The sequence below is a fragment of the Oncorhynchus mykiss genome, chromosome 6 (assembly GCF_013265735.2).
Source record: "Oncorhynchus mykiss isolate Arlee chromosome 6, USDA_OmykA_1.1, whole genome shotgun sequence".
Taxonomy (NCBI): Eukaryota; Metazoa; Chordata; class Actinopteri; order Salmoniformes; family Salmonidae; genus Oncorhynchus; species Oncorhynchus mykiss.
Genome location: NC_048570.1, coordinates 32,839,321 through 32,866,509, shown reverse-complemented (window position 1 = coordinate 32,866,509; position 27,189 = coordinate 32,839,321). Strand labels below are relative to the sequence as shown.

Sequence of the window (27,189 nt, the reverse complement as noted above, 5' to 3'; positions counted from 1 at the left end):
CTCTCCCTCTGCGTCTCTACTCTCTCCCTCTGCGTCTCTACTCTCTCCCTCTGCGTCTCTACTCTCTCCCTCTGCGTCTCTACTCTCTCCCTCTGCGTCTCTACTCTCTCCCTCTGCGTCTCTACTCTCTCCCTCTGCGTCTCTACTCTCTCCCTCTGCGTCTCTACTCTCTCCCTCTGCGTCTCTACTCTCTCCCTCTTCGTCTCTACTCTCTCCCTCTGCGTCTCTACTCTCTCCTCTCTCCCTCTGCGTCTCTACTCTCTCCCACTGCGTCTCTACTCTCTCCCTCTGCGTCTCTACACTCTCCCTCTGCGTCTCTACTCTCTCCCTCTGCGTCTCTTCTCTCTCCCTCTGCGTCTCTACTCTCTCCCTCTGCGTCTCTACTCTCTCCCTCTGCGTCTCTACTCTCTCCCTCTGCGTCTCTTCTCCCTCCCTCTGCGTCTCTTCTCTCTCCCTCCCTCTGCGTCTCTTCTCTCTCCCTCCCTCTGCGTCTCTTCTCTCTCCCTCCCTCTGCGTCTCTTCTCTCTCCCTCCCTCTGCGTCTCTTCTCTCTCCCTCCCTCTGCGTCTCTCCCTCCCTCCCTCTGCGTCTCTCCCTCCCTCTGCGTCTCTCTCTCCCTCTGCGTCTCTCTCTCCCTCTGCGTCTCTCTCTCCCTCTGCGTCTCTCTCTCCCTCTGCGTCTCTCTCTCCCTCTGCGTCTCTCTCTCCCTCTGCGTCTCTCTCTCCCTCTGCGTCTCTCTCTCCCTCTGCGTCTCTCTCTCCCTCTGCGTCTCTCTCTCCCTCTGCGTCTCTCTCTCCCTCTGCGTCTCTCTCTCCCTCTGCGTCTCTCTCTCCCTCTGCGTCTCTCTCTCCCTCTGCGTCTCTCTCTCCCTCTGCGTCTCTCTCTCCCTCTGCGTCTCTCTCTCTCTCCGCGTCTCTCTCTCCCTCCGCGTCTCTCTCTCCCTCCGCGTCTCTCTCTCCCTCCGCGTCTCTCTCTCCCTCCGCGTCTCTCTCTCCCTCTGCTGTCTCTCTCTCCCTCTGCTGTCTCTCTCTCCCTCTGCTGTCTCTCTCTCCCTCTGCTGTCTCTCTCGCTCTTCTGCCTCTCTCTCTCTTCTGTCTCTCTTCTCTTTCCCTCTGTCTCTCTTCTCTTTCCCTCTGCGTCTCTTCTCTCTCCCTCTGCGTCTCTACTCTCTCCCTCTGCGTCTCTACTCTCTCCCTCTGCGTCTCTACTCTCTCCCTCTGCGTCTCTACTCTCTCCCTCTGCGTCTCTACTCTCTCCCACTGCGTCTCTACTCTCTCCCTCTGCGTCTCTACTCTCTCCCTCTGCGTCTCTACTCTCTCCCTCTGCGTCTCTACTCTCTCCCTCTGCGTCTCTACTCTCTCCCTCTGCGTCTCTACTCTCTCCCTCTGCGTCTCTACTCTCTCCCTCTGCGTCTCTACTCTCTCCCTCTGCGTCTCTACTCTCTCCCTCTGCGTCTCTACTCTCTCCCTCTGCGTCTCTACTCTCTCCCTCTGCGTCTCTACTCTCTCCCTCTGCGTCTCTACTCTCTCCCTCTGCGTCTCTCTCTCCCTCTGCGTCTCTCTCTCCCTCTGCGTCTCTCTCTCCCTCTGCGTCTCTCTCTCCCTCTGCGTCTCTCTCTCCCTCTGCGTCTCTCTCTCCCTCTGCGTCTCTCTCTCCCTCTGCGTCTCTCTCTCCCTCTGCGTCTCTCTCTCCCTCTGCGTCTCTCTCTCCCTCTGCGTCTCTCTCTCCCTCTGCGTCTCTCTCTCCCTCTGCGTCTCTCTCTCCCTCTGCGTCTCTCTCTCCCTCTGCGTCTCTCTCTCCCTCTGCGTCTCTCTCTCCCTCTGCGTCTCTCTCTCCCTCTGCGTCTCTCTCTCCCTCTGCTGTCTCTCTCTCCCTCTGCTGTCTCTCTCTCCCTCTGCTGTCTCTCTCGCTCTTCTGCCTCTCTCTCTCTTCTGTCTCTCTTCTCTTTCCCTCTGTCTCTCTTCTCTTTCCCTCTGCGTCTCTTCTCTCTCCCTCTGCGTCTCTACTCTCTCCCTCTGCGTCTCTACTCTCTCCCTCTGCGTCTCTACTCTCTCCCTCTGCGTCTCTACTCTCTCCCACTGCGTCTCTACTCTCTCCCTCTGCGTCTCTACTCTCTCCCTCTGCGTCTCTACTCTCTCCCTCTGCGTCTCTACTCTCTCCCTCTGCGTCTCTACTCTCTCCCTCTGCGTCTCTACTCTCTCCCTCTGCGTCTCTACTCTCTCCCTCTGCGTCTCTACTCTCTCCCTCTGCGTCTCTACTCTCTCCCTCTGCGTCTCTACTCTCTCCCTCTGCGTCTCTACTCTCTCCCTCTGCGTCTCTACTCTCTCCCTCTGCGTCTCTACTCTCTCCCTCTGCGTCTCTACTCTCTCCCTCTGCGTCTCTACTCTCTCCCTCTGCGTCTCTCTCTCCCTCTGCGTCTCTCTCTCCCTCTGCGTCTCTCTCTCCCTCTGCGTCTCTCTCTCCCTCTGCGTCTCTCTCTCCCTCTGCGTCTCTCTCTCCCTCTGCGTCTCTCTCTCCCTCTGCGTCTCTCTCTCCCTCTGCGTCTCTCTCTCCCTCTGCGTCTCTCTCTCCCTCTGCGTCTCTCTCTCCCTCTGCGTCTCTCTCTCCCTCTGCGTCTCTCTCTCCCTCTGCGTCTCTCTCTCCCTCTGCTGTCTCTCTCTCCCTCTGCTGTCTCTCTCTCCCTCTGCTGTCTCTCTCTCTCTTCTGTCTCTCTTCTCTTTCCCTCTGCGTCTCTTCTCTTTCCCTCTGCGTCTCTACTCTCTCCCTCTGCGTCTCTACTCTCTCCCTCTGCGTCTCTACTCTCTCCCTCTGCGTCTCTACTCTCTCCCTCTGCGTCTCTACTCTCTCCCTCTGCGTCTCTACTCTCTCCCACTGCGTCTCTACTCTCTCCCACTGCGTCTCTACTCTCTCCCTCTGCGTCTCTACTCTCTCCCTCTGCGTCTCTCTCTCCCTCTGCTGTCTCTCTCTCCCTCTGCTGTCTCTCTCTCCCTCTGCTGTCTCTCTCGCTCTTCTGCCTCTCTCTCTCTTCTGTCTCTCTTCTCTTTCCCTCTGTCTCTCTTCTCTTTCCCTCTGCGTCTCTTCTCTCTCCCTCTGCGTCTCTACTCTCTCCCTCTGCGTCTCTACTCTCTCCCTCTGCGTCTCTACTCTCTCCCTCTGCGTCTCTACTCTCTCCCTCTGCGTCTCTACTCTCTCCCTCTGCGTCTCTACTCTCTCCCTCTGCGTCTCTACTCTCTCCCTCTGCGTCTCTACTCTCTCCCTCTGCGTCTCTACTCTCTCCCTCTGCGTCTCTACTCTCTCCCTCTGCGTCTCTACTCTCTCCCTCTGCGTCTCTACTCTCTCCCTCTGCGTCTCTTCTCTCTCCCTCTGCGTCTCTTCTCTCTCCCTCTGCGTCTCTTCTCTCTCCCTCTGCGTCTCTTCTCTCTCCCTCTGCGTCTCTACTCTCTCCCTCTGCGTCTCTACTCTCTCCCTCTGCGTCTCTTCTCTCTCCCTCTGCGTCTCTTCTCTCTCCCTCTGCGTCTCTTCTCTCTCCCTCCCTCTGCGTCTCTTCTCTCTCCCTCCCTCTGCGTCTCTTCTCTCTCCCTCCCTCTGCGTCTCTTCTCTCTCCCTCCCTCTGCGTCTCTTCTCTCTCCCTCCCTCTGCGTCTCTTCTCTCTCCCTCCCTCTGCGTCTCTTCTCTCTCCCTCCCTCTGCGTCTCTTCTCTCTCCCTCCCTCTGCGTCTCTTCTCTCTCCCTCCCTCTGCGTCTCTCTCTCTCCCTCCCTCTGCGTCTCTCTCTCTCCCTCCCTCTGCGTCTCTTCTCCCTCCCTCTGCGTCTCTTCTCTCTCCCTCTGCGTCTCTCTCTCCCTCTGCGTCTCTCTCTCCCTCTGCGTCTCTCTCTCCCTCTGCGTCTCTCTCTCCCTCTGCGTCTCTCTCTCCCTCTGCGTCTCTCTCTCCCTCTGCGTCTCTACTCTCTCCCTCTGCGTCTCTTCTCTCTCCCTCTGCGTCTCTTCTCTCTCCCTCTGCGTCTCTTCTCTCTCCCTCCCTCTGCGTCTCTTCTCTCTCCCTCCCTCTGCGTCTCTTCTCTCTCCCTCCCTCTGCGTCTCTCTCTCTCCCTCCCTCTGCGTCTCTCTCTCTCCCTCCCTCTGCGTCTCTTCTCCCTCCCTCTGCGTCTCTTCTCCCTCCCTCTGCGTCTCTCTCTCCCTCTGCGTCTCTACTCTCTCCCTCTGCGTCTCTACTCTCTCCCTCTGCGTCTCTTCTCTCTCCCTCTGCGTCTCTTCTCTCTCCCTCTGCGTCTCTTCTCTCTCCCTCCCTCTGCGTCTCTTCTCTCTCCCTCCCTCTGCGTCTCTTCTCTCTCCCTCCCTCTGCGTCTCTTCTCTCTCCCTCCCTCTGCGTCTCTTCTCTCTCCCTCCCTCTGCGTCTCTTCTCTCTCCCTCCCTCTGCGTCTCTTCTCTCTCCCTCCCTCTGCGTCTCTTCTCTCTCCCTCCCTCTGCGTCTCTCTCTCTCCCTCCCTCTGCGTCTCTCTCTCCCTCCCTCTGCGTCTCTCTCTCTCCCTCCCTCTGCGTCTCTCCCTCCCTCTGCGTCTCTCTCTCCCTCTGCGTCTCTCTCTCCCTCTGCGTCTCTCTCTCCCTCTGCGTCTCTCTCTCCCTCTGCGTCTCTCTCTCCCTCTGCGTCTCTCTCTCCCTCTGCGTCTCTCTCTCCCTCTGCGTCTCTCTCTCCCTCTGCGTCTCTACTCTCTCCCTCTGCGTCTCTTCTCTCTCCCTCCCTCTGCGTCTCTTCTCTCTCCCTCCCTCTGCGTCTCTCTCTCTCCCTCCCTCTGCGTCTCTCTCTCTCCCTCCCTCTGCGTCTCTTCTCTCTCCCTCCCTCTGCGTCTCTTCTCTCTCCCTCCCTCTGCGTCTCTTCTCTCTCCCTCCCTCTGCGTCTCTTCTCTCTCCCTCTGCGTCTCGTCTCTCTCTCCCTCTGCGTCTCTCTCTCCCTCTGCGTCTCTCTCTCCCTCTGCGTCTCTCTCTCCCTCTGCGTCTCTCTCTCCCTCTGCGTCTCTCTCTCCCTCTGCGTCTCTCTCTCTCCCTCTGCGTCTCTCTCCCTCTGCGTCTCTCTCTCCCTCTGCGTCTCTCTCTCCCTCTGCGTCTCTCTCTCCCTCTGCGTCTCTCTCTCCCTCTGCGTCTCTCTCTCCCTCTGCGTCTCTCTCTCCCTCTGCGTCTCTCTCTCCCTCTGCGTCTCTCTCTCCCTCTGCGTCTCTCTCTCCCTCTGCGTCTCTCTCTCCCTCTGCGTCTCTCTCTCCCTCTGCGTCTCTCTCTCCCTCTGCGTCTCTCTCTCCCTCTGCGTCTCTCTCTCCCTCTGCTGTCTCTCTCGCTCTTCTGCCTCTCTCTCTTCTGTCTCTCTTCTCTTTCCCTCTGCCTCTCTTCTCTTTCCCTCTGCGTCTCTACTCTCTCCCTCTGCGTCTCTACTCTCTCCCTCTGCGTCTCTACTCTCTCCCTCTGCGTCTCTACTCTCTCCCTCTGCGTCTCTACTCTCTCCCTCTGCGTCTCTACTCTCTCCCTCTGCGTCTCTTCTCTCTCCCTCTGCGTCTCTTCTCTCTCCCTCCCTCTGCGTCTCTTCTCTCTCCCTCCCTCTGCGTCTCTTCTCTCTCCCTCCCTCTGCGTCTCTCTCTCTCCGTCCCTCTGCGTCTCTCTCTCTCCCTCCCTCTGCGTCTCTCTCTCTCCCTCCCTCTGCGTCTCTCTCTCCCTCTGCGTCTCTCTCTCCCTCTGCGTCTCTCTCTCCCTCTGCGTCTCTCTCTCCCTCTGCGTCTCTCTCTCCCTCTGCGTCTCTCTCTCCCTCTGCGTCTCTCTCTCCCTCTGCGTCTCTCTCTCCCTCTGCGTCTCTCTCTCTCCCTCTGCGTCTCTCTCTCTCCCTCTGCGTCTCTCTCTCTCCCTCTGCGTCTCTCTCTCTCCCTCTGCGTCTCTCTCTCTCCCTCTGCGTCTCTCTCTCTCCCTCTGCGTCTCTCTCTCTCCCTCTGCGTCTCTCTCTCTCCCTCTGCGTCTCTCTCTCTCCCTCTGCGTCTCTCTCTCTCCCTCTGCGTCTCTCTCTCTCCCTCTGCGTCTCTCTCTCCCTCTGCGTCTCTCTCTCCCTCTGCGTCTCTCTCTCCCTCTGCGTCTCTCTCTCCCTCTGCGTCTCTCTCTCCCTCTGCGTCTCTCTCTCCCTCTGCGTCTCTCTCTCCCTCTGCGTCTCTCTCTCCCTCTGCGTCTCTCTCTCCCTCTGCGTCTCTCTCTCCCTCTGCGTCTCTCTCTCCCTCTGCGTCTCTCTCTCCCTCTGCGTCTCTCTCTCCCTCTGCGTCTCTCTCTCCCTCTGCGTCTCTCTCTCCCTCTGCGTCTCTCTCTCCCTCTGCGTCTCTCTCTCCCTCTGCGTCTCTCTCTCCCTCTGCGTCTCTCTCTCCCTCTGCGTCTCTCTCTCCCTCTGCGTCTCTCTCTCCCTCTGCGTCTCTCTCTCCCTCTGCGTCTCTCTCTCCCTCTGCGTCTCTCTCTCCCTCTGCGTCTCTCTCTCCCTCTGCGTCTCTCTCTCCCTCTGCGTCTCTCTCTCCCTCTGCGTCTCTCTCTCCCTCTGCGTCTCTCTCTCCCTCTGCGTCTCTCTCTCCCTCTGCGTCTCTCTCTCCCTCTGCGTCTCTCTCTCCCTCTGCGTCTCTCTCTCCCTCTGCGTCTCTCTCTCCCTCTGCGTCTCTCTCTCCCTCTGCGTCTCTCTCTCCCTCTGCGTCTCTCTCTCCCTCTGCGTCTCTCTCTCCCTCTGCGTCTCTCTCTCCCTCTGCGTCTCTCTCTCCCTCTGCGTCTCTCTCTCCCTCTGCGTCTCTCTCTCCCTCTGCGTCTCTCTCTCCCTCTGCGTCTCTCTCTCCCTCTGCGTCTCTCTCTCCCTCTGCGTCTCTCTCTCCCTCTGCGTCTCTCTCTCCCTCTGCGTCTCTCTCTCCCTCTGCGTCTCTCTCTCCCTCTGCGTCTCTCTCTCCCTCTGCGTCTCTCTCTCCCTCTGCGTCTCTCTCTCCCTCTGCGTCTCTCTCTCCCTCTGCGTCTCTCTCTCCCTCTGCGTCTCTCTCTCCCTCTGCGTCTCTCTCTCCCTCTGCGTCTCTCTCTCCCTCTGCGTCTCTCTCTCCCTCTGCGTCTCTCTCTCCCTCTGCGTCTCTCTCTCCCTCTGCGTCTCTCTCTCCCTCTGCGTCTCTCTCTCCCTCTGCGTCTCTCTCTCCCTCTGCGTCTCTCTCTCCCTCTGCGTCTCTCTCTCCCTCTGCGTCTCTCTCTCCCTCTGCGTCTCTCTCTCCCTCTGCGTCTCTCTCTCCCTCTGCGTCTCTCTCTCCCTCTGCGTCTCTCTCTCCCTCTGCGTCTCTCTCTCCCTCTGCGTCTCTCTCTCCCTCTGCGTCTCTCTCTCCCTCTGCGTCTCTCTCTCCCTCTGCGTCTCTCTCTCCCTCTGCGTCTCTCTCTCCCTCTGCGTCTCTCTCTCCCTCTGCGTCTCTCTCTCCCTCTGCGTCTCTCTCTCCCTCTGCGTCTCTCTCTCCCTCTGCGTCTCTCTCTCCCTCTGCGTCTCTCTCTCCCTCTGCGTCTCTCTCTCCCTCTGCGTCTCTCTCTCCCTCTGCGTCTCTCTCTCCCTCTGCGTCTCTCTCTCCCTCTGCGTCTCTCTCTCCCTCTGCGTCTCTCTCTCCCTCTGCGTCTCTCTCTCCCTCTGCGTCTCTCTCTCCCTCTGCGTCTCTCTCTCCCTCTGCGTCTCTCTCTCCCTCTGCGTCTCTCTCTCCCTCTGCGTCTCTCTCTCCCTCTGCGTCTCTCTCTCCCTCTGCGTCTCTCTCTCCCTCTGCGTCTCTCTCTCCCTCTGCGTCTCTCTCTCCCTCTGCGTCTCTCTCTCCCTCTGCGTCTCTCTCTCCCTCTGCGTCTCTCTCTCCCTCTGCGTCTCTCTCTCCCTCTGCGTCTCTCTCTCCCTCTGCGTCTCTCTCTCCCTCTGCGTCTCTCTCTCCCTCTGCGTCTCTCTCTCCCTCTGCGTCTCTCTCTCCCTCTGCGTCTCTCTCTCCCTCTGCGTCTCTCTCTCCCTCTGCGTCTCTCTCTCCCTCTGCGTCTCTCTCTCCCTCTGCGTCTCTCTCTCCCTCTGCGTCTCTCTCTCCCTCTGCGTCTCTCTCTCCCTCTGCGTCTCTCTCTCCCTCTGCGTCTCTCTCTCCCTCTGCGTCTCTCTCTCCCTCTGCGTCTCTCTCTCCCTCTGCGTCTCTCTCTCCCTCTGCGTCTCTCTCTCCCTCTGCGTCTCTCTCTCCCTCTGCGTCTCTCTCTCCCTCTGCGTCTCTCTCTCCCTCTGCGTCTCTCTCTCCCTCTGCTGTCTCTCTCTCCCTCTGCTGTCTCTCTCTCCCTCTGCTGTCTCTCTCTCCCTCTGCTGTCTCTCTCGCTCTTCTGTCTCTCTTCTCTTTCCCTCTGCCTCTCTTCTCTCTCCCTCTGCGTCTCTACTCTCTCCCTCTGCGTCTCTACTCTCTCCCTCTGCGTCTCTACTCTCTCCCTCTGCGTCTCTACTCTCTCCCTCTGCGTCTCTACTCTCTCCCTCTGCGTCTCTACTCTCTCCCTCTGCGTCTCTACTCTCTCCCTCTGCGTCTCTACTCTCTCCCTCTGCGTCTCTACTCTCTCCCTCTGCGTCTCTACTCTCTCCCTCTGCGTCTCTACTCTCTCCCTCTGCGTCTCTACTCTCTCCCTCTGCGTCTCTACTCTCTCCCTCTGCGTCTCTACTCTCTCCCTCTGCGTCTCTACTCTCTCCCTCTGCGTCTCTACTCTCTCCCTCTGCGTCTCTACTCTCTCCCTCTGCGTCTCTACTCTCTCCCTCTGCGTCTCTACTCTCTCCCTCTGCGTCTCTACTCTCTCCCTCTGCGTCTCTACTCTCTCCCTCTGCGTCTCTACTCTCTCCCTCTGCGTCTCTACTCTCTCCCTCTGCGTCTCTACTCTCTCCCTCTGCGTCTCTACTCTCTCCCTCTGCGTCTCTACTCTCTCCCTCTGCGTCTCTACTCTCTCCCTCTGCGTCTCTACTCTCTCCCTCTGCGTCTCTACTCTCTCCCTCTGCGTCTCTACTCTCTCCCTCTGCGTCTCTACTCTCTCCCTCTGCGTCTCTACTCTCTCCCTCTGCGTCTCTACTCTCTCCCTCTGCGTCTCTACTCTCTCCCTCTGCGTCTCTACTCTTTCCCTCTGCGTCTCTACTCTTTCCCTCTGCGTCTCTACTCTTTCCCTCTGCGTCTCTACTCTCTCCCTCTGCGTCTCTTCTCTTTCCCTCTGCGTCTCTTCTCTTTCCCTCTGCGTCTCTTCTCTTTCCCTCTGCGTCTCTTCTCTTTCCCTCTGCGTCTCTTCTCTTTCCCTCTGCGTCTCTTCTCTTTCCCTCTGCGTCTCTCGTCTCTTTCTCCCTCCCCAGCATAGGGACAGAAAACTCCAGGTTACAGAACATAATGCTGAACATGTAAATAGTTTGTCATTATTCCATGTAATACATGTTTTATAGCATGTTATGAAGTCATGTTGTACCGGTAGGATTGCAGGATGTCGATGATACCCAGGAAAATAAGCAGCTTCTCTTCTTTGTGTGATTTGGCAGGAATTCCACCCATCCTGAAATACAGCAGAGTAAATACAAGTCCCGTGACAGAAAGTAGTCAGTCAGGATTATCTGCCAAGTCATCCTTCAAAGCATCTCAGTGAGGGTTGGGTTTTTGATCATTGCGAGTGTTTGTGAGTTTTGCCAGTGTATGTCTAAATGTCATTAAACTATTACTGTGTATGTGTGTTTGTATGGGCAGCATGCCTGTGGTGAGCTGACTCACGTGTCGTCTGTGGTGTGGGCCTCGGCAGCCTTGCCGTCCCCTTGGATAGACTCCATGGCTGTGGAGTAGAGGACCCTCTGGGCCACGGGCCTCTTGCCGTCCCCCCCTGCCTGGCCCGGCTCGCCCCCCTCCTTTGGGCTCTGGTCCAGGACATGCACGGCCAGGAGCAGACTGTAATCCATGATCTTAAAGCTCTCCAATACCTGCAGCACACAACATGAAACCACAGCTTAATTACCATGATCAGCAACCTGTTAGCTAGCAGAGAGTGGAAATGCAGTCGGCGCTGTCTTGGCCTTGCTGTTAGTCCTCAACTGACTAGTATCAGCCACAGGTGTGTTCGTTTTAAACAACAACAAATCGTTTTTACTATCATCTGGTTTATTGAAATGTGACCCATATTTCTGTGGGACCAAAAATAAATAGGCACTAGTGATATTCTATTCTATTGTACTATGTTGGCCAGAAGCTTTTGTTACATAGACCTGAAAAGTACAAAGTGTGTCATCTAACCACTAAGCTAAGTGTGCCTCAAACGCCAAAAAGCATTGAAGAAATCTTTCTGTAACTGATTCTTGAGCTATATAAAGAAAGGTGTTGCTCCACGGTTGAGTGATGATTTACATATTGACCCGTGTGTCTCTGTTCCCAGGGTTTCTCAGGCCCCAGGTTTCCTCTCACTGCTCAAACAGAACGTTCTCACGACATCAGAGGGGCTCAAAAAACACAATCTGAATATGGGGTCAAGGGTGCTATCAGGCCTTTTAGTCTGGCTTGGCTGGCACTGCTTTTGCATGCCAAGTGTGTGTGTGTGTGTGTGTGTACATACATACATACATACATACATACATACATACGTGTGCAGACGTGCTTGCATGGAAAGTCATCATTTTTATGGTGCTATCAGCAATAATAAGATTAGCCATTTTTGGACGCAAATTTGATCATCTGATCATTGGACCACAGGAACCATGTCATTCTAAGCATTACCGTGCAAATCCCCAAAACTAATAACACTGTCTGTCTGTCTAAGAGAGACGATAACAAAAGAAAGAAAAAGCAGGAACAGGGAATGAAACAGCAGGTTTTGTCAAGTCTGTCATAACAGGGAACACCCAGACAAATGTGGCTTGGCTGCAGACCTAAAAATGACAAGAATGTTCATCATGATCGTCATGGTAACCCCTAAAGTCAGCAACACAGATGGATTTCGTCAACAGTATTCCCAGCATCAGGTACATCCCAAATGGCACCCTAACTTCCTAAGTAGTTCACTAGTACAAAAGTAGTGCACTATAAAGAGAATAGGGTGCCATAAGGGACTCAGCTATCATTATCCCATATAACGAACTGGCCAATAGAAAACAGGCTGAGGAAAAGGACCACAACAGAACCAGATCAGCCTTTTGTGATCTAATCAAAGTAACGTTGCCTAGTATGTCCAGAATGAGGATCTTTGTTAAGAGACTAACATCAACACACACTTACTAGGAGTGGACAGTAGGCTATAGGTCAGCAAAGATGGCATTTTGACATCTTATCATACCACTGATGTATCTGTAACTAGAATACATTGATGTGGCACAAGGAAACATGTGACATGACTTAGTACAGCCAAAATAATATTATAGAACAGCTATGTCCTGGTTATTCCCAATGATAAATGTCTTTATGTTTGCTTTATAAACTACATTGTTGCTGGTTGTTTAATCATGGTTAATTATTTATTTAGTGTCCTTATATGACTAATGCAAATCACGAACTCAAGCCCATACACACAGTCACACGCATGCGCCCACACACACACACACACACACACACACACACACACAGCCACACGCTCGCAGACACAAACACACACACTCAGAAAACACTTGTGCTCTTGTTCGAGCTTTGCCTTTTCCATGTATTTGATTTGCATCTGTTCCTCCTGACTCCTCCGTTCCTATTCAAAGGACACCATTTTGAATAGACCCACACACCAACCTGCCCACAGTAGGCCCATGTGACTCCCAGCTGGCCTGACCAGCTCTCCTTGCCAGGCAAACCATCGCTACACAAACCATACTGCTGCCTGCCTTCATCAGGTTGGCTTCTATACTACTGCAACGGGCACTTCAAATGTGTGCATCCTTCTTCAATTGATGCTGAGCAGTGATTTGCCAAGGTACAAAGTCGGTGTTCCTCCTCACCTGCAATAAAAAGCATACCCAGAAAACCTAAATTGTTTCTGTGAAAGTTCCCAGAACATTCATAAGAACGTACCCAGAACGTTGTTCTCCCATTTTGTTGCGGCAGAATGACTTAAAAACATGAAATAGTACATTGTGTTATTGTATTTCCTGGAAACCTAATGAAAACGTTCGGGGAATGTTCTGTGGTGGTTGTTACAGATGTTGTGCACAACATTTGAGTTAATGTTAGAACATTCCAAGGATATTTCATTAAAAAAAAAATATATATATATTTGTTCAATGTTTTTGGGATGCTATCATCCTAATGTTAGATAAATCCCTAACTAAAACTTAATGGAATCTTAGCTAATGTTCTGGGAATGATCCCGGTTTGCTGGTTAGACAATGTGAGCCAACAGTAACTAACAATCACTTCAACATAATATCAACACACTGTAGATGTTCACCTTATATTTGACTTCAAACTGCTGTCTGTCTTCAGAGTTTCTGTAAAAGTGGATGGAAAAGTATTAGGGAGACTATTTTAACACGTGTTCACTAAGTCACCCTTTTACAAGATTCCCTTTTCCTTGAACAAATTATCTTCGATGTAATTCAGCACATCCAAGCCCTGTCTCTCCTCTGGATCGGTCTCTTGAGAGGGTCTGTCTTTGAAACCCACAGTACAGCATGGCCCACTTACAATGACACTAATACACTGGCACCCTTTGAAGAGAGGAATGACAGAGACTCTTTCCATTGCAGTTAAAATATGGTGCCAGCCGTGCCTTTCATACAAATCACACTCCCAGCTTTCACATTGACATTTCATAGAATGTCTCCATTCCATGTTACCAATTCTAATTCAACGATTTTCCATACGTTTTTTGTGTGTGTGTGTGTGTGTGGGGGGGGGGGGGTAAGCGTGCGTAGCAGCCCGATCCAACTCTTGCCAAAGTAGTGCACTATACGGGGAATAGGGTGTCATTTGACATCGGCCCTGGCTTGATTGGCTTTGTGAGAGGGCATTGTTGTCCCTGTCATGTTCCAATGGAATTACAGAATCACATGACCCAGGAAGAGAGGAGTGGGACCAATAAAAGGTTGTTTTTGTCTGACAACATGACCGGCCTCGCGTTCCATAACAATTATGCAACATTACTTTCCCACCCATTCTATTTGTGTGTGGCGTGTGGTGTGCGGGCGAGCGTGTGTGTACGTTTGTGTGTGCATGTGAGTGTGTGTTTGTTTGCGTCTCGAGTTAATCGGGTGATTCCCAGACAAAAAGGCAAAATGGCAGTCAACATCCCTCTGCCCTAGTCAAAGACCTCAACACATGATTGGCAACCACTTACAAAAGATTGTCCCTGTTGCTAAACTGTCATTACAGTTTACATTGTCATCATCTCAACAACATCTCAGAGCCCAGCCATGCTATGACAATGACATTGCTCCCTTTTCCAAGTCAAACACGAGCAGGCTTTCCTTCAGTCTCTCTCTCCCTCTAGTCATAGACATGGATATAGTTTATTCATGTTCTCAGCTCATTCTCCATATGGAGGGCATCGAGGGAGCTGTTGTGAGATGAAGAGAGGAGGGAAAGAGAGAGCACCCTACATTTCCCTCAGTGACCCACATGCAGCACAGCAGCAGAGACGTCATGGTCTCCCAATCTCATCTCGCCGCTAACCTCCCCTTCATACCCTGGCTGAATTTCCGTACAACTCTAACCTCTTCCCCCTTCTACCCCTTCCTTTCCCGCCTCTCCTGTTTTTCGGTGCTGCAGCAGGCCCTGGGGCGAGGGGTTTACTGCTTACTCATGGAAACGGACAGAGATATTGCTTTGAGGGCACTTTGCTTCCAGCTCAGGAAGGGAAGACAGGAAGCAGTGACAATAACAAACTAGCTACAGAGTCCAGAGTCACTTACAGTACAACCACTGCATTCAACATGAAACACTGTTCCCTTTAGCGCCGTGCCTTCCTAGAAGAAGAAGATAACTACTTTGAAACACAGAGGGTGAGAGAGGAGGAGGAGAGCGGGAGGGATGGAAAAAGACCCCTCTAAAGACTTCAAACAAGAGGCCATCTTCGAGAGTCTGTGACGGACTCTTACCTACTTGAGCTGTATCCAATAGAAAGTCAACATTGAGGAGTTTGTGAGTTTAGTGGACAAACATAAGGAGAGGAATCAGCCAGCTATAGCAGCCATTGCCAAAGCCTTCAAGGCGTGACCAGGCCCAGCCAATCAGAATGAGTTTTTCCCACAAAAGGGCTTCATTACAGACAGAAATACTCCTCAGTTTCATCAGCTGTCAAGGTGGCTGGTCTCAGACAATCCTGCAGGTGAAGAAGCCAGATGTGGAGGTCCTGGGCTGGCGTGGTTACACGTGGTCTGCGATTGTGAGGCCGGTTGGACGTACTGCCATATTCTCTAAAACAACGTTGGGGACAGCTTATGGTAGAGAAATTAACATTCAATTCTCTGGCAACAGCTCTGGTGGACAATCCATTCCTGCAGTCAGCATGCCAATTGCATGCTCCCTCAAAACTTGAGACATCTGTGGCATTGTGTTGTGTGACAAAACCACACATTTTAGAGTGGCCTTTTATTGTCCCCAGCACTAGGTGCACCTGTGTAATGATCACACTGTTTAATCAGCTTCTTGATATGCCACACCTGTCAGGAGGATGAATTATCTTGGCAAAGGAGAATTGCTCACGAACAGGGATGTAAACAAATCTGTGCACAAAATTTGAGAGAAATACACGTTTTTGCGAATGGAACATTTTGTGAATCTTATTTGACCAACACTTTACATGTTGCGTTTATATTTTTGTTCAGTATATATATTCACCCCTAACAGCATGCTACTCATGCAGACTAACTCCATTCATTAGTCACCACTTGTTGTTTGATGTGGAATAACAGCTCAGTTGAGCTATTCTCAGAGTGTCCAATAAAATAAGAGTAGCTGAAGCTGGTTAACGGAAGCCATTTTGTGGAGGAGAAAAACAAATGCCATTGACAATCACATCGTAGGCTATAACGTTGCAAAGGTTTCAAAGGCTGGATGCCTGTAATAGGAAGCGTCTACGTTCCTGTTCCTGGTCTCAGTGGCTCTGTGTCTCCACATCCTGGTTGCACCTTTGGGCAGGAGGCAGACAGGGGAACACTATAATGATCTCTCTTGTCATGGACAACACACTGTTAAATATATGCCCAACAGCCTCTAGGATCAGCAGACCCTCCACAATTACCAACTTCAACAATTTGTTAAAAATGCAAAACTGGCCTAAGATCAGTGTCGAGGGATAACTTCATGCTCCTCCCACATGAGATACAGTTGAAGTCGGAAGTTTACATACACTTAGGTTGGAGTCATTAAAACTAGTTTTTCAACCACTCCACAAATGTATTGTTAACAAACTATAGTTTTGGCAAGTCGGTTAGGACATCTACTTTGTGCATGACAAAAGTAATTTTTCCAACAATTGTTTACAGACAGATTATTTCACATAATTCACTGTATCACAATTCCAGTGGGTCAGAAGTTTACATACACTAAATTGACTATGCCATTAAACAGCTTGAAAAATTTCAGAAAAGTATGTTGTGGCTTTAGAAGCTTCTGATAGACTAATTCACATCATTTGAGTCAATTGGAGGTGTACCTGTGGATGTACAGTCGTGACCAAAAGTTTAGAATGACACAAATATTAATTTTCACAAAGTCTGCTGCCTCAGTTTGTATGATGGCAATTTGCATATACTCCAGAATGTTATGAAGAGTGATCAGATGAATTGCAAAGTCCCTCTTTGCCATGTAAATTAACTGAATCCCAAACAAAGTGTTGACGAAGACAAGGCTGGAGATCACTCTGTCATGCTGATTGAGTTCGAATAACAGACTGGAAGCTTCAAAAGGAGGGTGGTGCTTGGAATCATTGTCTTCCTCTGTCAACCATGGTTACCTGCAAGGAAACACGTGCCTTCATCATTGCTTTGCACAAAAAAGGGCTTCACAGGCAAGGATATTGCTGCCAGTAAGATTGCACCTAAATCAACCATTTATCGGATCATCAAGAACATCAAGGAGAGCGGTTCAATTGTTGTGAAGTAGGCTTCAGGACGCCCAAGAAAGTCCAGCAAGCACCAGGACCGTCTCCTAAAGTTAATTCAGCTGTGGGATCGGGGCACCACCAGTACAGAGCTTGCTCAGGAATGGCAGCAGGCAGGTGTGAGTGCATCTACACGCACAGTGAGGCGAAGACTTTTGGAGGATGACCCGGTGTCAAGAAGGGCAGCAAAGAAGCCGCTTCTCTCCAGGAAAAAAAACATTAGGGACAGACTGTTATTCTGTAAAAGGTACAGGGATTGGACCGCTGAGGACTGGGGTAAAGTCATTTTCTCGGATGAATCGCCTTTCCGATTGTTTGGGGCATCCGGAAATAAGCTTGTCCGGAGAAGATGAGGTGAGTGCTACCATCAGTCCTGTGTCATGCCAACAGTAAAGCACCCTGAGGTCATTCATGTGTGGGGTTGCTTCTCAGCCAAGAGAGTGGGCTCACTCACAATTTTGCCTAAGAACACAGCCATGAATAAAGAATGGTACCAACACATCCTCCAAGAGCATCTTCTCCCAACCATACAGGAACAGTTTGGTGAACAATGCCTTTTCCAGCATGATGGAGCACCTTGCCATAGGCAAAAGTGATAACTAAGCGGCTTGGGGAACAAAACATCGATATTTTGGGTCCATGGCCAGGAAACTCCCCAGACCTGAGTCCCATTGAGAACTTGTGGTCAATCCTCAAGAGGCGGGTGCACAAACAAAAACCCACACACTCCAAGCATTGACTATGCAAGAATGGGCTGCCATCATTAACTTCTGTGGCCCAGAAATTAATTGACAGCATGCCAAGGCGGATTGCAGAGGTCTTGAAAAAGAAGGGTCAACACTGCAAATTGACTCTTTGCATCAACTTCATGTAATTGTCAATAAAAGCCTTTGACACTTATGAAACAATTGTAATTAAACTTCAGTATTCCATAGTAACATCTGACAAAAATATATAATGACACTGAAGCAGCAAACTTTGTGAAAATGTATGTGAAAATGTCATTCTCAAAACTTTTGGCCACGACTGTATTTCAAGGCCTATCTTCAAACTCAGTGCCTCTTTGCTTGACATCATGGGAAAATCAAAAGAAAATCAGCCAAGACCTCAGAAAAAAATGTGACCTCCACAAGTCTGGTTCATCATTGGGAGCACTTTCCAAATGCCTGAAGGTACCACGTTCATCTGTACAAACAATAGTACACAAGTATAAACTCCATGGGACCACGCAGCCATCATACCGCTCAGGAAGGAGACGCGTTCTGTCTCCTGGAGATTAAACATACTTTGGTGCGAAAAGTGCAAATCAATCCCAGAACAACAGCAAAGGACCTCGTGAAGATGCTTGAGGAAACAGGTACAAAAGTATCTTTATCCACAGTAAAACGAGTCCTTAATCGACATAACCTGAAAGGCCGCTCAGCAAGGAAGAAGCCACTGCTCCAAAACCGCCATAAAAAAAGCCAGACTACTGTTTGCATCTGCACATGCAGATGGGGACAAAGATCATACTTTTTGGAGAAATGTCCTGTGGTCCGATGAAACAAAAATAGAACTGTTTGGCCATAACGACTATTGTTATGTTTGGAGGAAAAAGGGGGATGCTTGCAAGCCGAAGAACATCATCCCAGCCGTGAAGCACGGGAGTGGCAGCATCATGTTGTGGGGGTGCTTTACTGCAGGAGGGATTGGTGCACTTCACAAAATAGATGGCATCATGAGGACGGACAATTATGTGGCTATATTGAAGCAACATCTCAAGACATCAGTCAGGAAGTTAAAGCTTGGTCGCAAATGGGTCTTCCAAATGGACAATGACCCCAAGCATACTTCCAAAGTTGTGGCAAAATGGCTTAAGGACAACAAAGTCAAGGTATTGGAGTGACCATCACAAAGCCCTGACCTCAATCCTATAGAAAATGTGTGGGCAGAACTGAAAAGGTGTGTGTGAGCAAGGAGGCCTACAAACTTGACTCCGTTACACCAGCTCTATCAGGAGGAATGGGCCAAAATTCACCCAACTTTTTGTGGGAAGCTTGTGGAAGGCTACCCGAAACGTTTGACCCAAGTTAGACAATTTAAAGGCAATGCTACCAAATAGTAAATGAGTGTACGTAAACTTCTGACCCACTGGGAATGTGATGAAAGAAATAAAAGCTCAAATAAATCACTCTACTATTTTTCTGACATTTCACATTATTAAAATAAAGTGGTGATCCTAACTGACCTAAGACAGGGAATTTTCACTAGGATTACATGTCAGGAATTGTGAAAAACTGAGTTTAAATGTATTTGGCTAAGGTGTATGTAAACTTCCGACTTCAACTGTATGCCCTGTCATCACCTCAGAGCTAGCCCAAATACAAATCACATTTTATTTGTCACATGAGTCAAATACAACAGGTGTAGACTTTACCATGAAATGCTGACTTAGGAGCCCTTTTCCAACAACGCAGAGTTAAAAAGTATGAACGTTAGCACCATTAAAAAACGAAATACAAACACAATAAAATAGCAATAACAATACCGAGTCAATGTGCTTGGGGTACGGGGTAGTTGAGGTGATTTGATACATGTTGTAATAGATAAGACCATTGTCAATCATTTTATAAACACCATCTATATGGTCATCACCTGAGGTAGTCCACATTAGATGTTTTTTATGTGTTTCTTTCCTGTTTCCACCAACTCCATTTTCAATTCACCAACAGGTCGTGTAGGTGTGAACAGAGCACAATAACAACAGAGATAGATGTAGTCGTGCCATAGACCAGTGGTTCTGGCCCTGGGGACACAAAGGGATGAATATTTTGAGTCTTTTTGTCTTAGCGCTACACGGCTGATTCAAATCAACAAAGTTTGATGACTTGCTCATTTGAGTCAGCTGTGTAGTGCTAACGAAAAACTCCAACATGCACCGCTTTGGTTCTGTAAGTTGACTTGTTATGGTCCTGTTTGGTCTATGTACATTTTAGGAGTGGTAAAGTAGCTCCTGGCTCCTATTGTTCTGTTAAACAACAGCTCTGATCCCACCACTTCACTAGATTAGACAGGACAATCTGGCTATTGCTCTGAAATAGACAGGAATGCAGCCCCCTATCTTTAGAGTGGTGCTCTCTCTTACTTTCTCTCTTTCACGCTGATGGGAACATTTCTTAATCACACTCAATGTTTGGAAAACTGTCATGGAACTGAAACAGAGCACAGAGCTCCCAAGGAACCAACCGTGGAAACACACAATCCCAGTGCCAAACACTGCAGAAAGACACAGTCCCCTTTCTCAAAACACACCGTCCAACCCTACAATCACAAGCACACTGTTCTTGGCTTAAATTCAATGTGGCAGGGTATGAAGTGGAAGAGTGGAAGTGTGTGTGTCTGTGTGTGTGGTGCATGTGCGTGTGTGCATACTTGCATTAGTGTACATGTGTGCCGCGCGTGTAGTGTATACTATTTGAGTGTGTGCACTAAGGTGGCAGAGAACAGATGTAGGATCTTAATCTGAGCAAGTTTGCTACAGCAGGAAAATAGTTCTGCAGCAACAGGAAATGTGAATTATTATGTGGATTATAATTAATGGACATTTTATGTAGCGGTTGATGCATTTCAGGTTAAGGCAAATCAAGTCTGAAATGTTCAATTGGAAATGACAAACTTTAGAAGGCTTTTTAAACCTTTAATACACTAGAAGTTTGAAGTTCCTGCTGAATACACTGGAAGTTTGAAGTTCCTGCTGAATACACTAGAAGGTTGCATTTCCAGGAAAATTCTCATCAACAAAAGAGTGATCAAATTAAGATCCCACATCTGTATCCTATGTGAAGGGGAGAGGTTGCTGATTTCCCATAGACAGAACGAGTCCCAGTACTTCACTGGATTCCCATGCCAAATACAATCTGTGCCCTTCTCTAGTTCTGTCATCTGACCCAATGTCCAAAGGGTGACATAACAAGAAGTTTGGCCATTTAAGTCCAGAGTGTGTGTGGGGATGAAAAGAGCAGACCTTAGAAATGAGTCACAGGAACCATCTCATCTGATAGCACTTCTCCTTTCCATTTCTAGGATGACGGGAAAAGCCAGAATGACACTATAACCTGCATACAATACTGAAAGAATGTGAAGAAAATGCATTTCCTGTTTTGTTGTTGTTGTTAAAACTGCTTCCGCCATACGTTTACTTAGATGCTTTGTAACACTGGGATGATCTAACAAGTTTGAATTGTGGCATTACATTCAAACCAGCTGTGTAATCTACTTTTCTTGCTACTCATGCCAGTGTCGTAACATAGTTTCGCGAGGTTCCACCGCAAGGTCGGAGCTTGAGGCACCCACAGACAGACAGACAGAGATCGACACAGACAGACAGCTGTCCCAGTCCACACCTACCCGGCAGTCTCTCTGCAGGGTCTTCATCAAGGCATTGTAGGTGTCAGCGTCGAAGTAGAGCCCTTCATGCATGTCCTGGAAGTCCAGGTCCTTGTAGACGGGACAGGCCTTCTCCCTCTCCTTCCTGGAGGCACGTCTCTTGTAGGTGGAGCCCTTCAGGTCGTACTTGTAGTGCATCTTGACGGAGCGCGGCAGCACGTTGTTCATCACCACCAGCCGGATGTTGACGCCTCCAGACTGGATGCAGTACAGGCCGTAGAACTTAGGCAGCAGGGTGCGTGGGTTCTGGTTCAGGTTCTGCGTGTGGAGAGAGAGGTGGAATACAGTTAGTTGATGAATAGGTTCTGTTTAATAGGCCTGGGTCCAGGTCTGTGTCCATTTAATGGCAACCTATTCCCTACATAGTGCAGTACCTCCTGGTCAAAAGTGGTGCACTATATAGGAAACGCAGACTAGGTTGGGTGAGTTACTCACCATGTAGTAACCTGGAAGTAGTTTCTGGAGAAACTCAGCCTCTTTGTGCTGGACGGTTTTGATGATGAACTCGTCATCGCTGGTCAGGTAGAACAGAGAGCCGCTGGCCCCGGGGTTGGACAGCTCAATCAGAGGCTCATTACAGATGGAGTACTGAGGAGAAAAACTAAACTGGTTTAATATGCCCGTAAAAACAATAACAAAACTGGTTTAATATGCCTGTAAAAACAATAACAAAACTGGTTTAATATGCCTGTAAAAACAATAACAAAATTGGTTTAGTATGCCTGTACAACCACAGGTCCCAGATCTGTTTGTGCTGCTCGATAACTCCTATGGTCATTGAACTCGCTGCCTAATCCTCAGGGAAATAATGTTCTCTACTGATTTATAAAGCACAACCTCTACCATGGACAAACTACTAACCCCTCACCCGTTTACTGTGGTTAAAAAGGATTACGTTGCCAATAAGGGTGGTCTGGAAAGCAAACACACAGTTTCATTCATTCACAGATGGGTGTGCGGCTTTTATGGTGCGGTATATGATTATCACGCACACATGCAGACACGCGTGTACACACACACCCCCCAGCTCCTCCACACACACACACACACACACACACACACACACACACACACAGAGTGAAAGGTCTGTTTTGCTAGGATTGGCTGTAGACAGGTGGTCAATAGTTCATTGAGGGTATGGCATCAGTATAGTACTTTCCGTAATTCTGTGCACTCAGCTTTTACAAACCACACATTCAGCTTTATTACTTCCACAGAGGTTATCTAAGACCATACAATAGGCCCCAGGGCAAGGGTGAATGTATTCTGTTTCCACCAGCATTCGTGTGCGTTTATCAGTTGAACCTTCACAAACAAAGCACAAAAGAACATTTCCAGTTTAGCTTACATGAGATGGGCCTCTGGCAATAGAACCCATGTAGACGACAATCATTCCAAAAACATCTGTGGCGTTATTCTCCAAATGAACATAAAAGCCCTGCTCTAACACAGAACCCCCTCTGTGTGGAAATCAAAGGACCAGGGGAAGTCAGTGAAGGTGGAGTAGTGTGGATGTTTAATGATAATGCAGTAAAACAGAGATGTGTGTTCTAATAGAGAGAAACAACGAGAGAGAGAAGGCATGGGGTTCTCCACAGACTCATTGAGCCCACAGCATGAACACATACACAATTTATCTGCATTTGCATTCAGGACCCTGAGTGGTGTGTGTGTTCTGTCTTAATTCATCTCTGTTGTTGTTTCTGTGTTTGAATAAATGCATAATCAACGGGGACACATTACGACAGTGTTTGCTTCACCCTTCAGTCTCTCTCCCTCTCCCTCTCCCTCCCTCCATCTCTCTCTGGCTTTCACTCTTTCTTTGCTTGTCCTGTAGCCTTTTGTCTGATAGCAATGACGACTGATCACAAATGCCGGATGTGTCAGGGCATTCATAAGAGCTGTGGTGAGGAGGGTACAACAGCCTTGTAGTAAAGTACGTGAATCTGAAACTAAAGCTATGGCATAATAGAAACGAACGGTAGAAAATCATTTCAAATGAAAAGTAATGTGAGTGTAGAATAACATATAGATAATAGGTGGTCCTGCTCATACAGTATGTTATATATTCTATATGGTAGTGCTGCATATTGGAACTCCATGGTGTATTCTCCTCTGATCTACCTGTCCCAGTGATAATGACAGTGTAATAATAGAGAGGTGGTAATGACTTTGACCTGAAGGGCCCATCTCTCTGGCATCTCTCTGGCATGCCTTCTGAGTGGAATCGGTCAGCAACGGGTTAACTGCTGATACACGCACTCTCACGCGCACGCCGCCACACATCCACCCACCTCGACCCTCTGGGAAATTATAGCCTGATTTCATTTAAATGTGCAGGGGATGCAATTAAACCCATCATAATGAAATTAGCACAACTATTACCTCATCCCCCAAACCCAACCCCCATCTCCATCTCCATCTCCACAGCTGGATAGGTAGAACAGGGTAAAACCACTGCTCTGTAAAACTCTGGTTACACTCCCATACACTTTAGTCACCACTGATCCCAATGAGTTGATTGACGAACGTTACATGATAGGTAGGATGAACTCTAACCTACGGGATGTGTCTCAATCCATAATCAGGTGTGGACTAGGAGTGTACCTGGTGTGTACCAGGTGCAGTGTTTAGACCTACCAGGTAGTCATCTGGTTTGATCCCGAAGAGCTCCCGGAAGTAGCGGAAGGCCAGCGGGGCGTAGGTTTTGAAGCGGAAGTCTGGGTAGTGGTGAGCCGGTGTCAGGTTGCTCCCCTCGCTGATGGAAACGGCCCACCGGACACAAAGACACAGAACAGTCAGTTAGAATATCCCCACATACAGAAACAAGCAAGACACACCTCCGTGTTTATACTGTATTTATACTCGGGATATCGCTTTTCAACAGTAAAAGTTCAAAAATCACTGGAGGATGTCTTTAAGTACAGCTACCCATGGCAAGCCAGATGAACCAGTGGCAGTCAGCCCTGTTTAGAGTCCAGAGCCTGGCGAGAGAGCATGCCTCTGATTACCCTAAACAACACCCATAGAACACAATAATACAACACCATGTAACACAGGGGACCAGCATTATGATGATATGAGATCTGTGTCCATAGACAGAGAGAAGGCATGGAGTTCTCCACAGACTCACTGACGGCAGTCTGCAGTCCCCTTGAGCCCACAGCACGAACACATCCGTCATGTATCTGCTTTGAAAGGCTGGTCATGACGCACATCAACACCATCATCCCGGACACACTAGATCCACTCCAATTTCGCAGAACGCCCCAACAGATGACGCAATCTCAGTTGCACTTCACACGGCCCTCTCCCACCGGGACAAGAGGGGAAATAACTATCTGAGAATGCTGTTCATGTACAGCTCAGCGTTCAACACAGTCCCCTCCAAGCTCATCACCAAGCTGGGGAACCTGGGACTGAACACCTCCCTCTGCAACTGGATCCTGGACTTCCTGGCGGCCGTGCCCAGGTGGTGAGGGTAGGCAACAACACCTACGCCACAATGACCCTCAAGACGGGGCATCTCAGAGGTGTGTACTTAGCCCCCTCCTGTACTCCCTGTTCACCCACGACTGCATGGCCACACACGACTCCAACTGCATCATCAAGTTTGCGGACGACACAACGGTGGTAGGGTAGGCCTGATCACCGACAGCGATGAGTCAGCCTATAGGGAGGAGGTCAGAGACTTAGCAGTGTGGTGCCATGACAACAACTTCTCCCTCAACGTCAGAAAGACCAAGGAGCTGATCGTGGACTATAGGAGAAAGAGGGGAGAGCATGCCCCCATCCACATGGACAGGGCTGAAGTGGAGCGGGTTGAGAGCTTCAAGTTCCTTGGCGTCCACATCACTAAGGACTTAACATGGTCCGCACACACCTGCAAAGTCGTGAAGAGGGCACGGCAGAACCTCTTCCCCCTCGGGAGGCCGAAAAGATTTGACATGGGCCCTTAGATCCTCAAGCAGTTCTACAGGGTGATGTGGGTGGCCCAGTACATCACCAGGGTCAAGCTGCCTGCCAACCAGGACCTTTATGTCAGGAGGTATCAGATGAAGGCCCAAAAAATTGCCAAAGACTCCAGCCACCCAAGCCATTGACTGTTCACTCTGCTACCGTCCAGCAAACAGTACCGGAGCATCAGCTCTCGGACCAACAGGCTCCGAACCTTCAAGCCAGAAGACAACCAAATAGCCAGACTGCTAAATAGTCAATTAATGGTACACAGACTATCTGGACTGACTCTTATCTTGCACTGACCCTACGCACACTCACTAGAATGAATATATACACACACACACACACACACACACACACACAAATATATATATATACACACACACATACACACTGACCCTACGCACACTCGCTAGAATGAATATATACACACATACACACATACATATATATACACACATACACACGGACTCAAACACACTACATTGACACTCCCGAACATTCACATACACTACATACGCGCACACACACAATACATAAACACACACACGCATAGATACAACGCATACATACATACATACATACATACATACATACCACACACACGCATAAATACAACGCATACATACAAACAAACACACACACATAGATACAACGCATACACACACACACATAGATACAACGCATACACACACACACACATACATACATACATACATACATAACTCACACACTTTTACACTCATTTGCTGCTTTTACTCTGTCTACACCAGTTGTCTTCGGCGCATGTGACAAATACAATTCGATTTTATATGCATTTTCATTCAGGGTCCTGAGTGGTAGTGTGTGTGTGTGTGTGTGTGTGTTCTATCTTAATTAATCTCTGTTGTTTCTGTGTTTGAATAGATGCATAATCAACACGGACACATTACGACAGTGTTTGCTTCACTCCTCAGTATCTCTCCCTCCATCTCCCTCTCTCTCTCTCCCTCTCTCTCTCCATCTCTGGCTTTCACTCTTTCTTTGCTTGTCCTGTAGCCTTTTGTCTGATAGCAATGACGACTGATCACAAATGCAGGATGTGTCAGGGCATTCATAAGAGCTGTGGTGAGGAGGGTACAACAGCCTTGTAGTAAAGTACGTGAATCTGAAACTAAAGCTATGGCATAATAGAAACGAACGGTAGAAAATCATTTCAAATGAAAAGTAATGTGAGTGTAGAATAACATATAGATAATAGGTGGTCCTGCTCATACAGTATGTTATATATTCTATATGGTAGTGCTGCATATTGGAACTCCATGGTGTATTCTCCTCTGATCTACCTGTCCCAGTGATAATGACAGTGTAATAATAGAGAGGTGGTAATAACTTTGACCTGAAGGGCCCATCTCTCTGGCATCTCTCTAGCAAGGGGTTAACTGCTGATACATGCGCGCAAACACACACACACACACGACCACTCAGAGAGAAAGAGAATAAATAACACACATTTCTGTTGTCCTTTCTTTCTCTTTCTTTGATGAGAGGCTGACATGGCTCACTTAGAGACTGAGCCTGTTTCGGTACGAACCTGTAGCCGTGCCAGGTGGAACAGAATACAGGAGGTTTACTGGGTGATTAGCTCCAGATGATCCTGTAACAACACGCCAACACACTGCATCCTAAATCTCAATCCATTAAAAGGGCGTTAAAAAGGCTTCGTTTTCAGGGGCACCTCCACAGCGAGCTGCTATCGAAACCAGGTTGTTGAACCCTCAATTGGCCGAAGATGCTTCCACCCAGTGCTTCCACCCAGTAACAGGACAGGCTACAGCCTCAACATAAATAGGTGTGATCATCAGCCTACTGCTGAACGAAATCACGCTGTGTGTGTGTGTGTGTGTGTGTGTGTGTGTGTGCAGCAAAGAGAATGACCTCCAGCTGCACAGAGTTATGTGCTGCCTGCCTGCTGTGACTGAAACGGTATAGTCTCATATTAGAACCATTTAGATGAAAGAGCACACAAACACACACAGCAATGAAAGTGTCTTATCCACGCAGAGCAGAACTAGAGTACTGTTCGAGAAAAGAACACAAGTTACAGCAGATAAACAATGTCTGAGATGTACAGGCGCCAACGCCAGTGGCAGCCTGGCAGTATGAGTTCAGGGAACCAATGGAGATGAGGGAAGTGAAGGAGGATCCTCTGAGAGCTCTGCGTCAGTCACTCGTGCCCTGTGTCTCTCAAGGGGGGGGGGGGGGGGGGGTGGGGGAGAAAGAGAGAGAGAGAGAGAGAGAGAGACAGAGCGAGAGAGAGACAGGGAGAGAGAGACAGGGAGAGAGAGACAGAGAGAGAGAGACAGAGAGAGAGAGACAGAGAGAGAGACAGAGAGAGAGAGAGAGAGAGAAATAGAAAGAAAGAGAGAAGGAGAGATTGAGTCAAAAACTACTGCTGTTCTGTTACTGCAGGGGTTCCCAAACTTTTTCACTCGGGCCCCCCTTCCAGCATTGGGGAACATCCCACGACCCCCGCAGTGGGGGAGGTCAATGTAAATAGTCCGTTGGCCATTTAATTAATTGTTCAGCAGTGAAATCTGTTAAGGAGACTTTTGGTCCTAGACTTGGTGCTCCACTTGCCGTGCGGTAGCAGAAATAACAGTCTATGACTTGGGTGACTGGAGTCTCTGACATTTTTTGGGCTTTCCTCTGACACCGCCTATTTTATAGGTCCTGGATGGCAGGAAGCTTGGCCCCAGTAGTACACACTACT

At 49.6% G+C, this 27,189-nt stretch overlaps 1 protein-coding gene across 1 annotated transcript in view; it reads right to left on the bottom strand.

Moving 5' to 3' along the window:
• LOC110525789 (phosphatidylinositol 4-phosphate 5-kinase type-1 beta) overlaps positions 1 to 27,189 on the bottom strand; it is a 111,236-nt gene that overhangs the window by 17,309 nt on the left and 66,738 nt on the right. Inside the window, exons 5-9 of the mRNA XM_036979937.1 lie at positions 23,118 to 23,235; positions 20,913 to 21,065; positions 20,439 to 20,735; positions 9,758 to 9,960; positions 9,462 to 9,545 (exon numbers count right to left, since the gene is read on the bottom strand). Coding sequence (XP_036835832.1) covers positions 9,462 to 9,545; positions 9,758 to 9,960; positions 20,439 to 20,735; positions 20,913 to 21,065; positions 23,118 to 23,235 — 855 coding nt within the window. The remainder of the gene's footprint in view (positions 1 to 9,461; positions 9,546 to 9,757; positions 9,961 to 20,438; positions 20,736 to 20,912; positions 21,066 to 23,117; positions 23,236 to 27,189) is intronic.